At 49.5% G+C, this 12,132-nt stretch overlaps 1 protein-coding gene across 2 annotated transcripts in view; it reads right to left on the reverse strand.

Moving 5' to 3' along the window:
* Nucleotides 1-717: 717 nt before the first annotated feature.
* The window catches only part of FAM171A1 (family with sequence similarity 171 member A1), a 139,209-nt gene continuing 127,794 nt past the window's right edge, over nt 718-12,132 (reverse strand). For both annotated transcript variants that reach the window (XM_062210502.1, XM_062210501.1), the window contains 3 exons: nt 7,139-7,255; nt 4,271-4,385; nt 718-3,692 (listed from right to left, as the gene is read on the reverse strand). In XM_062210502.1, the coding sequence (XP_062066486.1) occupies nt 2,003-3,692; nt 4,271-4,385; nt 7,139-7,255 (1,922 nt within the window). In that variant the 3' untranslated portion in view covers nt 718-2,002. The remainder of the gene's footprint in view (nt 3,693-4,270; nt 4,386-7,138; nt 7,256-12,132) is intronic.

Genomic DNA, 12,132 nt, shown 5'->3' on the forward strand with positions numbered 1-12,132 from the left:
CCCCACTCCCAGCCCCAATTCCATCACCAATGTCCAGCCAGTTATTCTTGAAGAGGCAGCTAAGTATCTCTGTTGAGGGAAGCTGACAAATAAATGCCTTTTCCTTGGGGGCTTGGCCAAGTTGGCCAGGTTTCACCTGTGCCACAGGTGAGACTGTTCATTCTTCCAATGAAAGGCCCCACGTGTTAGACAAACGGGCTCCCCAGCACTGAGTCCCGTTCTCAGGGATTCCTGAAATCATTTCCCCGCTTAAAAGCCAAACACTAGACATCACCACCAGAGAATTAAAATAAGAAAAGTCAGCCTGATTAGTTTTCTGCCTGCACAGAACTCAGAAATGAAGATCTCATAAGGAAGCCATCGACTGTAAACATGACTTGCTTAATTTAATTCAGCCGACCTGTTCTGCATTCAGGCATCTGCGTTAATGGCTTAGATGAGCATACTCGTGTCATGCACCTGCGACGATGCTGGTCATTTTAACGCGATCCTCTTGAAGCTGCTCCAGCTTCTTGTAAAGTGGGGACATCTCGCCTCACCTGAAACAGAACGAAACGTCACCTTGCGTCCTGGAAGAAAGCCAAGGCCGAGTGTATGTGAGGGCCTCACACCACAGAGGGAATCCCTAGGAAGCCCGTGAGGTGGTCTCCACACACGCAGCAGGCACATTTCACACAGCCAGGGATCGGACACCAGTCTTTGTGATAATGGCTCAGAATGAATTAAAATGACCACAAAAACACTGCTGTTGTTGTTTTTTCTCTGTCTCCAGAGTTTATTGTGAATTTTCATTTTTGGATAACCAAGCAGCTGTTTAAGGAGAATGCACAGAGGAGTCATTCCGGCACTTCTGGGTAGTACATAAGAATCTTTCCAGCACTCACATTCAGTCTACTTGCTCAGTCTTTGCTCTCAGGATTGCTGAGCAAGGTCAGCCCATGGGATTCCGGAGTTAACACGTAACCGTATATACAAACAGCCACTAAGACCCTCACGGCGGCAGGTGGCCCGAGGGACAGCGGCGGGGAGGGCGGCTCTACCTGGCCTCTCGCCTGTCTCAGCTGACAGAACCCACGTGCTGCGTGGGGACTGGCGAGCACACCTCCTACAAGCGGGAATGCTGAGCACAAACGGCACTTGGCAGCATGCAGTTAAAGGACAGGGGCTCCTTCCGTAACTGTATAAAATCTAGGCAGTTCAATCAAGAGGGTAGAGAAAAACAAAGACAAGTGAGGGGCTGTCTGTCGTCACTGTAAAAAAGGCACTTGGAGTTAATGGGACCAGGATTGAAGGACTCTAAGCTGACAGAAAGTTCAGTACGGTTTCATGACAAAGCTTGGGTGTTCAGAGATGACACTCAGGAGCTCCCGAGGAGAGACACTGCAACAAAACCGCTGAGAAGCAGAACGGGTTCAAATGAAGGAAGTAAATCTGCACAACCAAATGGTCTCACAAAAATCAACGCAAACCCCCAAACAAAACCTAAGCAAAGCAAAACCTAAGCAAAGTAAGACAACGAAGCAGCGATGCATAGCTTTCCTTTGAGATAATGCCTACGTCTCGAGACACTAAGTGGCAACCTAACTTCTCAGTAAATAGCTTCACAGTAGCATCACGGTGATAAAACTGATTCAAGCAATGCAAAGAGTTTCATCTGTTCCCAGAATCCTAGGGAGAAATGAGGTGATCGGTAGAGCGTAGCGACATCACGTGTGGTTTTTCAGTGTTTCTGGCGGTGGACACGTCCCGTCCGTCCACCACATGCAGACGTGCTTCCAGCCACCTGCTGGGAGGTGTGGCACCCATGGAGGTCATCTGGTGTTCTGAGTGGTAACTGTAATTCCTTTTGCACGTGGGCACCGCAAACAGAAATGCGGGGAGCGGTGAGCCTCCACTTCCCGCAGCTGCTGCGGGTCCACCTCCTCCCACACACGGGTAGGCGCTTCCACAAGAAAGGATATTTGGCAATTTTAAATTCCACGGTTGGCAGCTCTGAGGCAGCTCACTTAATGTTAAATGCCATCAGCGGTCTCTCCTCCCGTTTCTGCCAGGGGCTTTTCTTGTCTTCTCCTTGGTCGTCATCCTCGTCCTCATCGTCATCGTCGTCGTGAGCAGACCTTCTAGGGTGGGGGCTGGCCAGCGTCTCGGAGGGACCATCGGCAGTTCGTTTGGTGGTCTCCTCCTGCAGGCTGGGCAGCTGGCCCCCGCTGCGCCGGCTGGGCCCCTCCAGCAAGCACCGCAGCGTGCTGTCCTCGGGGGTGCACACCGTGGTCCCACCCTCGCTGCCGCTCTGCTCCATGTCGTCCAAGTACACGAGCTGCGTGTAGGCGCTGCTGTCTTGGGCGCGGGGCTCTTTCTGCGGATGCTCCTGCACGGGTGGGTGGTTCTGCGGGAGAGACAAAGGGTCCCCCCTTCCCTTCCGGGCCGATTTTGGTTCGTTCATGTCCACGCCAGAGTCTAAGCTGGCGTCGTTGCTTCCGTTCCTTCCAGCTCTTTGGAGATCAATGTAAGAATGTCTAACGTGAGCGTTGGACCTGCCGTCCAGGGAGACGAACCACGCCCGGGGGTGTGGGAGCGGCTTCCCGCCGCCCAGCTCCATCAGCGCCTTCTCGGTCAGGAGCTGCACCTCGCTGTTCATCTGCGCCAAAGCCGCGTCGTTCAGGGATGCCGGGATGGACAGTGACTCGGACATGGCCGCGTTCTGAGGGCTCCACTCCCGGGTGCCTGCCTCCTGCAGGTGCTGCTGTGAGATGGCCTGGGAAGACAAGGGCTGGCCCTGCATCTGAGAGGCCGCGTGCGGGAAGATGCCCGCGTGCGGGTTGGAGAGCTCAGCCTGCAACCGTTCGATTTCCAGCTGCGGGTCGGCTGGCACCACCAGAGGCTGGCTGACGTAGGGATGGTCCCCGGGCAGCTTCATGTAATGTGCAGGGATGACCAAGGCGGGCAGCACTTTCCTGTACACACTGTCATTGACCTGGTCCACGGAACTACAGCAGATCAGCTGGCCTGGCCGCGGGAAAGATGTGGGTCTCTCCAGGTGATCCACCGATCGCGACATCATACATTCAGTGGGTCTGCGATCCAGCAGCTGCTCTTTCTCAGGAGATGAGGGCGGGGGGTACATGTGTTCCTGAGTGGCCAGCTTGCTTCCTGTGGACGCTGCACCTTCTCGGTCCTGCTTCTCAAATAAAGGCTGGGAGAGCATGGCCTTGTAGCTACCCCGGTAGTCCTCGTGGCCAGGGGACTCATAGCCGTCCCTCTCCGCGGGTTTCCTGGCCTTTAAAGGGAAGATCTCCGCAGACTTCTGATGGTCCTTCCCCAGGGTCCCGCTGGGTGTCAGGTTATCCAAGGAGATCTGGCTTTTCTCCTCCTCCTTGTGAGAGAGCAGCTCCTCCCGGGAGCTGAACTCCTGCGAGGTGCTGTAGGAGAGCTTCAGCATGGGCGTGTGCAGGTCCCCCTCGCCGCCAGGAGACACCATGTCCAGGGGGACCCCACTCCTCCGCTCCTGCACGCCTGGGGCCTCGGAGCGGCCGTGGCTGGCGACAGACAGCGGCCCGGGGAAGTCAGACGCCCGCCGAGAGAACAGCAAGTTGATGTGCGACATGGACGTGGCCTGGTCTCTTTTGGAACTCTCAAGGGCCGCTGGCAGCTGCAGTTTTCTGTGGTGCTGACGAGGCTTCAGGCACTTCCTCCTGTGACCAAAGACACAGAGCAAGCGCAGAGATTACAGAGATGCTCGTGATGGAAAGGCTTCCAGCAAGAACAATACAACTAGTCAGCAGCCGGAAGCCTCCTCACCCCACTCCCTTGTCTTAACCCAGAGCAGCCTCATCCAGGGATTTCACTCTCAGGCTTTCATCTGCACAGCCAAGTTATTCATTCAAAAGGAGTCACCCGAGAGTTGACAACCAACGTTCTGGCGAACCGAACAGGCTCGGCATCCGAACGAGAATATTTGCCCTGCAGAACATCGTCTCTTAGCCAGTGTTCAGGAATATTCCAAATGCCTCATATGGAGACTGTCAACTCTTTTTTTTCTAACTCCCCTTCTAAGCAACGTTGTCTATGGCATGCCTTACATGTCCCGTTTGCTCATTTTCAACTTAGATCACAAATTTGAGGTCATGATATAATTTCACAAGCAGAAAAATAGCTCAATTTAGAAAAAGAAAAGGAGAAAAAAAAGACCTCCATATCAATGCTTCCAAACATCAATTGCAGAAGAAATTCTAAATTAAAAAGAGATATTGCCAAAAAGGTAGCACTTTACCTGCAATAATATAAAAGGAGACACAGCAAAACCAAAAGTATGAAAGCCATTCCTCCTAAAATGGCCAAAAGAAACACCGTGTGATACGTGGTTATGTCCTGTGTTACAACGGGACCTAGAAGGTCAGAAAATGGCATTTTAGATGTTTGAATACCTTTAAATAAAAAGAGGGATAATTAATTGAGAACGTCATGTCTTTTTCTTACTCTTCCTGGCTGAGGCACAGGCAGTGGCCTGATGAAAACACCCTTAGAAAGATGTGCTTCCGGTTCTACCATTTCACTCATGATCAACACAACTACCAGGAGGCCTCCACAAAGGCCAGGAGCACCCGGCTGTGTCAGGGGGACCTCCTGGGCTGAGAGGGGAGCCTCACCAGTAGCATGGTCAGGGTTCCAGATGCGTGACTTCTTAATAAAAGAAAAGGAATGCGTGATAACAAGCGGACTCCTATGTTCAGAGATGGCCTGACTATCTAAAAATTTTACACTGCAATGAAAAAAAAAAGTCCCACCATTCTTGCTTTTGCTGGGCAGTCAATCATAATTGAGAGCTCTCTGCCTAAATCAATCAATTTAAATGTACAGCCTACATTCACCATTTTAAAGAGCCAATAACTTGTTACAGGGTGTCAAGCCTCACTAAATGCTTTCCATTTCCACTAAAATGTTCTAGAATGGCCAACCTTAGGTAGCCTTGACCTTTTCAGAACTTCCAGTAAAGATACTAGAGATTAAAACATTTTCTTTTTAATTTATATTACAAAGCACCCCCAGAAGTATGAGTTTACCTCATACTCTTCAGGTTCAATAAGAGTACAAATCTCCCTTAATGTTATTGACAACAGATCAGCAATAGCTAAAACCTTCCTAAAATGACAACATTTTGGCACCTGTTGCTGGCCAGGTGGCCTAGCAGTGCCCCTGTGCATGGGAAGGAATGAGCTATGGTTTCATATTACTGCTGAGTAGCAGGATGCTGATTAACGAACACCCATTGGTTTATTTTTTATTTTTGATATTTTGAGAGAGATTTCTTTTAAAAACCATTTAAAAGAGATACATCCCTTAATTTAAGAGCTAGATAAACCCAAGGGAATTTACCAGTGTTCTTTTTAAATAGTGACATCACCTAAGTCCAAAAAGTAGCACCCTTCCCTCCCAGATATAATTACCTTCAATGGTATGAGGATGGGGTTAGTGCTTACAAAAACTCAAAACTAACTGATGGCTCTGTCTGTGTATCACCTTAGTCCTTCAGAGAAATAAGACAAAGGCAAGGCCTTGTCAGGAGTCACCAAGAAACCAGGGGTTAAAAAAAAAAAAAAACTTTTCCAAAAAACTGAAGTTTGGTCCTTTAAGAACTCAAAATGTTATTATTTTAACCTCTGCCAATAGAACTCTGCATAAAAGTCGCAACCATACTTCACTTTATTTAAAACAAAAGAATTAAAGAACAAAATCCTGATTATTTTCCTGTTGCTTCTGGGCTCATGAAAGCACAGCATCACTGTGATTTGTCTTAACAAAGTAACGGCTGTGAGGTGGCCAACATGTGTGCTGAGCCTGCTGTTTATAGCTCTGAGTTTCTTCCTTCTAGGAAGCTCCCAGAAGACCTGCGGCTGGCAGCTCCTCCCTCCCTCTTTACCGGAGCTTGTATTAATCCGTCGCACGATGGGGAAATGGACGGCCACAGTTGTTTGAAATGTATCAAAAATAAAAGTTCACTGTTGTGCATGAGCTTTGTGGCCTCTAATTTGGTCCTTGAAGAATTTCTCTTCTTTCCCTCCCTCCCTCCTCTTAGTCACAGATATTTCAGATGTTGAGAATGGAGCATTTCTGTACCTGGCTCATGCTTATAACAGTGCCAGAACAATACTGTCAGGGGATATACATACTCTTAAAATACAGATGTGAAGTGTAAGTTTTCTCAGTGTGAGAATATAAAGTCAACGTGACAGATTTTTCCACACCCTTCCAGGAATGGCTTCCATCAAAGTAGTTACTCTGGGAGTCTGAGTGTTAATTCCAGCGATAATTCCACTGCTGAAATATCTTGAACTTTCATTTTGGAACTGCCTTCATGGTTAATGTATGAGAGATACTTTTTAATCACAGCACATTCTGACTTAGCTGAATCCCCGATGTTATACACCAGACTTGGATGCGCATGACTTTTAAATGTGAAAAAAAAAAAAAAAATTCGAAAGCTGCCTCTGAGCATAAAGATTTGCCACTGATGAAGAGATCTGAACGGCTTCCCGGGCAACAAAAGCCATTGCTGGAAATCATTCTCCTGAGATGACTACTTTGAAATCAATAATTCCGGAATACTCATTGGGTATAGTTTAGTAAAGTAAGCTTTTAGTCAACCTGGAAAGGTATGAGTTAATTCACATATACCAAACGGATATTATTATTTTGCATAGAAAGCAGTCGGTCTGCTGTTAAGCCTTTTTGGAAATGCCACATCAAGTTTTTGCCCCAAGAACTCTCTGCGAGTTCCTCTGTTGAGTGCCTTCCCCTATACGTTTGCTCACACCAAGCCACAGCTGTTTCAGGAATTAGGGAGGAGGTCCTGGCCGCCTCTGTGGGCTTTTGAATAAGAATTCCCTGTGGCAGCTGTCTGAGCAAAACAGGGACATGAGACAAGACTATTTTCTATGCGTTATTCTCATCTCAGATGGGAGAGTTCTAATCCCAACTCTTCCACTGCCACCAAATACCTTTTTCCCTCATTCGCCTTCCAGACTTTGTACCATGTTTGAGTAAGACATGTTCTGTCTGCTCAATGAAAAGCATACTTAGCCCGTGCCCTCAAAGAAACCAATCCCCAGCATCGCGAGGGCGAGGGTTGGCTTCGTGTTACCTGGGACGGGAGGAGACATGGCTGCCACCCAGTAGCCCAGCTGGGAGGCGATGTACGTCCACGTCAGCTGGCTGCCTTCCTGGTGCACCAGGCCCAGACCGCTCTTCAGCCACGTTCCTGTGAGATTCAGAAAAGAACTTCAGTGACACGCCAGCCAGACTCCTGTGCGAGGCTTAAGTACGCTGTTCAAGCCACCTTAAATGTCAGATCTGTAACCCACCAGATAGCCCACGTAGCCAGATGGTCAACCAGGGACTGTTCGTAGCTTTCTGTGGAAATTATTTTCAATTGCCCATTAGGGACAAGGTGAATAATTTTGGTTTTCCTTTGTCTTCTCAATTAAATTACTTTTAGCCACTTCATCAGACATTCAGACATTTCTCTTTCCAATCACAGAAAATTTCAGTAGAAGTCTTTGGAGTTTTGGAATAGAATAAAGGCAGGGTGACAAGGGCTGGTGGATGTGAAAAAAAAAAGGAGGGGGTGCGTGGTTGGATCCAGCACTGTTTACACTCTTTATCCTCTAACAAGTAAATTTCCTGTCCCAAATCACAGACCACTGATGTCACAAGTGCTTAGGGATGCTTTTTAAATATACAGACTCCTTGAACCCATCTTTGCAAATTCAGACCCAGTAAGCCTGGCTTAGGTGAAGATTTTAAAGAGCTTCCAGTTGGTTCTGATGCTGGGAAACACCAAAAAAAAGTCAGGTCTCTGCACTACCGCCAGTTGTAACCTCAACTAGAATCAAACGTGAATGAGCACCTGCTACGTAGTGGTCACAGCATATGCATTTTATATATTACCTGTAACTCTCAAAGCAGCACTCCAGAGGAAGGCTTTTTTTCCTTTTTGGATGAAGACGTTGAGAACTGGCAAGCGACTACACTTTCCCAAGGCCTCTTGGTGGGAGAGAGCAGAGTGGGAATGGAAGCTAGGCCTGTCTGATCTCAGGATGGGTGCTTCCTTCTGCTGTGTTTCCTGCACACCTCCCCAGCGTCCGACTACACTGCAGTTCTAGGAGCTAGGAGCAGACCCACTGAGGAAGGTTAACTTGCCCATGGCAGTCAGGCTGCTCCTCTCACTTATCTGCAGAGGACCCTGCTCTGAGGCCTGTGATGATGGCAGCTTTAGACAGACAGCAAGGGAGAGGTGGGTTCAGCCTTCTAGAGGCTTTTGCGCACCCAGTCTGACCCACCGGTACAGAGCCCTTGGCTGTATATATGGGCTCCTGGCTCCTATTATCACCCATCAGAAGAAATAGCTATTGGTGGCACTCAAGGCTTATGTGGACCATACACGAACCAAATATGTGACCCTCGGTCTCCAAATGCTTGCCCTTCCTAGGTACACATATCACTGAGTTGACAAATGGGGGATTTTTTTTTTTTCTGCCCTTGAAGAAAAAAACAATACTCAGGCTGCTGGTAGGCCCCACTGTTGCCATGGCAACATTCAAATGCAGTGGGTGGGAAGGTGCCTAAGGTAGTGCCTTCATGCAGTGGCCCCTCCTCCCCTGCTCCAGCAGCAGCTACACAAAGGGGAAGGTGGGAGAAGCAGGCAGGGGCAATGGCTTTGCACTCCCTGGCTTTCCCATGCAACACACCAGGTCACAGCGCTGATTTCCGCGCAAGGTAGGACGACAAGTGAAAGATCATCTCTAAAATGATTATAAGATTGGGGATGCACAATTCAGATTCATTTCCTGAGGTGTACCAACCCAGTGACTGCTCAGCAGGTGAGAGAGTCACTTAGTTCTACAGGGCTATTGAGGAAACAAACAGAAGGCATCTGACACAGCAGGAAGAGGGGTTCTGGGCTGGTGGAGGAGAACGGATGGTTTGCCGTGACTTCCATCCCTCTCCCCGACTGCGGTCCCCTCCCGTTCACAGCTCATGACTTGCATACCACATCCACCCCCACACACACTCCCACAATAGCAGTGCTGTCAGGACTGTGCATCAGCCAGGAAGACGCCGTGCATTCTCTGGCTTGCAGTTCCCCCCAGATTAGAGTCTTGAGTCACTGCTCTTCAAATGGAGCGGGCACCAGGTTGGCCTAAACAGGACCCAGAGGATAAGGGTTCCAAGCAGAGTCCCAGTTCCCATTCATTCATGAGAAAGCCACCCATTTTTATCCTTAAGTAGCCTTTGCCTTTTACAGAGTAAGAACATCAATTAAACAATTTAAAAATACTGCCACACTACATCCAGGCAAGCGAAGTGGGGGGGACACACATTCACCCCCCGACCCAGCTAACAAGCTCCTGAGGCCAGCCTGCAGGACCTACAGTCTGGCAGTGGTGCTGATGGAAGCCAGAGGAAGAGGAGGCAGCTGCCTGGGGAGTAGAGTGAGGAGACAGTACCAGGTGGGGGTGGGGAAGGCTTTGGGATGAGCTTAGCTTGGCCGAATAAGCAAGACTGGCCAGTTGCGGGAGAGGCCGGGGAGGGAGCGTGGAGAAAGAAGAGTGTGCTGTAGGCACAGGGAATGGAGGCCGGGAGGAGTGGGTGCGCTGGGATGGAGGGACACCCAGACTGAACAGGAACGAGTGGGTACCGGGGCTGGCAAGGCGATCGGTGCCTACTGGGGAAAGGCTTCAAATGCCGTCAGCTCTGGGAGGCCACAGGGGACTGTACACAAAGGCACCACAAGGCCGGTGCTTTCAGCCCACCTGCCCTCTGCTGCCCCTCCTCCTCAGTGTTTGCTAGGCCACTATTCATAACACATGTTTGTGGTTCCAAGGGCAGATAGTTTTTTTCTCTTCCAGAAACCTACTGTCTCTCTAGACTCGAATGGTGCCTTCTAATATGCATGAATCTTTGAATCTTCCAGGTCTCAGCACTCCCAGGGCAAGTGTCATGGCATCACCACTTTCCCCAAAACACAGCTGCCTCAGGGAGCTAACCTGGTGCTCTAACTCTTACCTCTTCCACTAGGTTGCAAGCTACTGTGAATGTGGGCATGTGTCTTGTATTCCTTTTGCCTTCCTCTCAGCACCTACATGGACCCACAGAGTAGGAACTCAAAGTACTTCCGGAAGGGTGACGGCTAGGGGCACAGACTGAAAAGTAACACCGACCCTACAGCAGTGTGCTGGCTTTGGGATGCTGCTCTTCCAAACCACAGGGAACAAGGCCAGCTGGGGAAGAGCCCCTTGCTTTAGCCCACGATTTTTGTAAAATGCACACCTACCCAGTGACTCAAGTGCTACACTGTTTTGGGATTCAACCATCGTGCCGTTACAGGCAAAGGCATTTCCAAGCTTTCTGTGTTTTGTAGGAGGAAATAAGCTACAGAGATTCTAAGGATTAATGGATTGTGCACTAGCAGCATATGCTTCTCATTCTGGGAATCCTGATGCTCCTGTGGGATCAGGCAGTTTCCCCACCGGAGCAGCAGACACTCACAAGAGACACTGCTGTGCTTGTGGCTGGGGCTCTGGGCTGGGATTCTTCAGTGTGATCCAGACAGCAGAGCAAACACACCTCTGTGAAGTGCTATCTGTGACCGCTGGCAAGATCCACCAGGGTGCTGACAGGGGCACTCTTGTCATGTGTGGTGGCCTTGGACATTGCTCAGATGGAAGGGGGCAGGGACTGGGCTGTTCCTGCTGTGCGGATGAAAACAAGCTCCAGCTGCAAGGGCCTCTTGCTTGCTCTTCTCCAGCCGGCCCACCTACCATCTGGATGCTCCTGGGGCAGCACACATGCCCAGAGATTGAACTTCTCTCTTCTGTGGCCCAGACCGAGTAGCCCCTTATGTGCTACCAGCTTCCTGCAAAGCTGCTTCCTCAGGCCACCTCCTTCTGGACTTCTCTTTCTGACCCTCTCCAACTCCTCCCAGCTTCTTCCCATCACTTCCTTCATGGTGCTCACTGTTGCTCTCAGGGTCTAGACATGCAGAGCCCCAGGTGGGGTCCTGCTGAAGGTGGCAGGCAGCAGCCTGTTCTTCCTCATGCCCTGCTCCACTGGCCCTAGCCAGGCTTCTTCCCATCACTTCCTTCATGGTGCTCACTGTTGCTCTCAGGGTCTAGACATGCAGAGCCTCAGGTGGGGTCCTGCTGAAGGTAGCAGGCAGCAGCCTGTTCTTCCTCATGCCCTGCTCCACTGGCCCTAGCCAGGCTGCTTCTTGCAAAAGCATCCCAGCTACAGTTGCACTGACCGGGCTGCCCACGAGTATCTCAGGAGTTGGCTGAGTCATGACATGCGCCTCTTTGCTCTGACCAAGGCAGGTGGCCGTGTCTATTACTGGGACTGCATGTGTGTAATGATTATATGGTGATCTCTCTGGTAGCAGCAAGAATGAAATTCTGAATTATGGAAACTTCTAGATCATCAAATAGTTTTTAAAGCACTTGAACTCTCCTTAATTGAATTGCTAATTTTAAAAAATCTACTTTATTTGAAAGGTAGAGAGAGAGAGAGAGAGAGAGAGAGAGAGAGAGATCTCCATCTGCTGGTTCATGCCCCAAATGCTTGTAACCGTCAGGGCTGGGCCAGACCAAATTCAGGGTCCAGGAGTTCAATCTGGGTTTCCCATGTGAGTGGCAGGGACCTAACTACTTGAGCCATCACCTGCTGCCACCCAGGGTCTGGGTTAGCAGGAAGCTGGAATCAGGAGTGGAGCCAGTACTTGAACTCAGGCCTCTACTATGGTTTGCAGGAGTCCCAAGAGTGCTTTAACAGCAAGGCCACACTCCTGCCTCTTTAATGGAATTTAAGCAGAGCTAATGTATGAAACAGATAAAAGGGAGGTTTCTCTGTGTGAAGATAAGAGAAGTGTCACTCACAGAAAATTCCAGGACACGTCCTAAACATGGTCTGGAATCTGGCACAATTTGTAAAGGTGGTTCTATAAAAATGCTAAAGAGCATCCCTTACTTTTGGCTTACAAAAGTGAACACATTTTACTTTTCTTGATGAGTTATGGTCAGGGACAGCAGGTGCCTACTGAGGAATATAGAATTGTTTGCTTTTCAGCTAAAGTGGTCTATC

Source organism: Lepus europaeus, chromosome 14 (assembly GCF_033115175.1).
Source record: "Lepus europaeus isolate LE1 chromosome 14, mLepTim1.pri, whole genome shotgun sequence".
Taxonomy (NCBI): domain Eukaryota; kingdom Metazoa; phylum Chordata; class Mammalia; order Lagomorpha; family Leporidae; genus Lepus; species Lepus europaeus.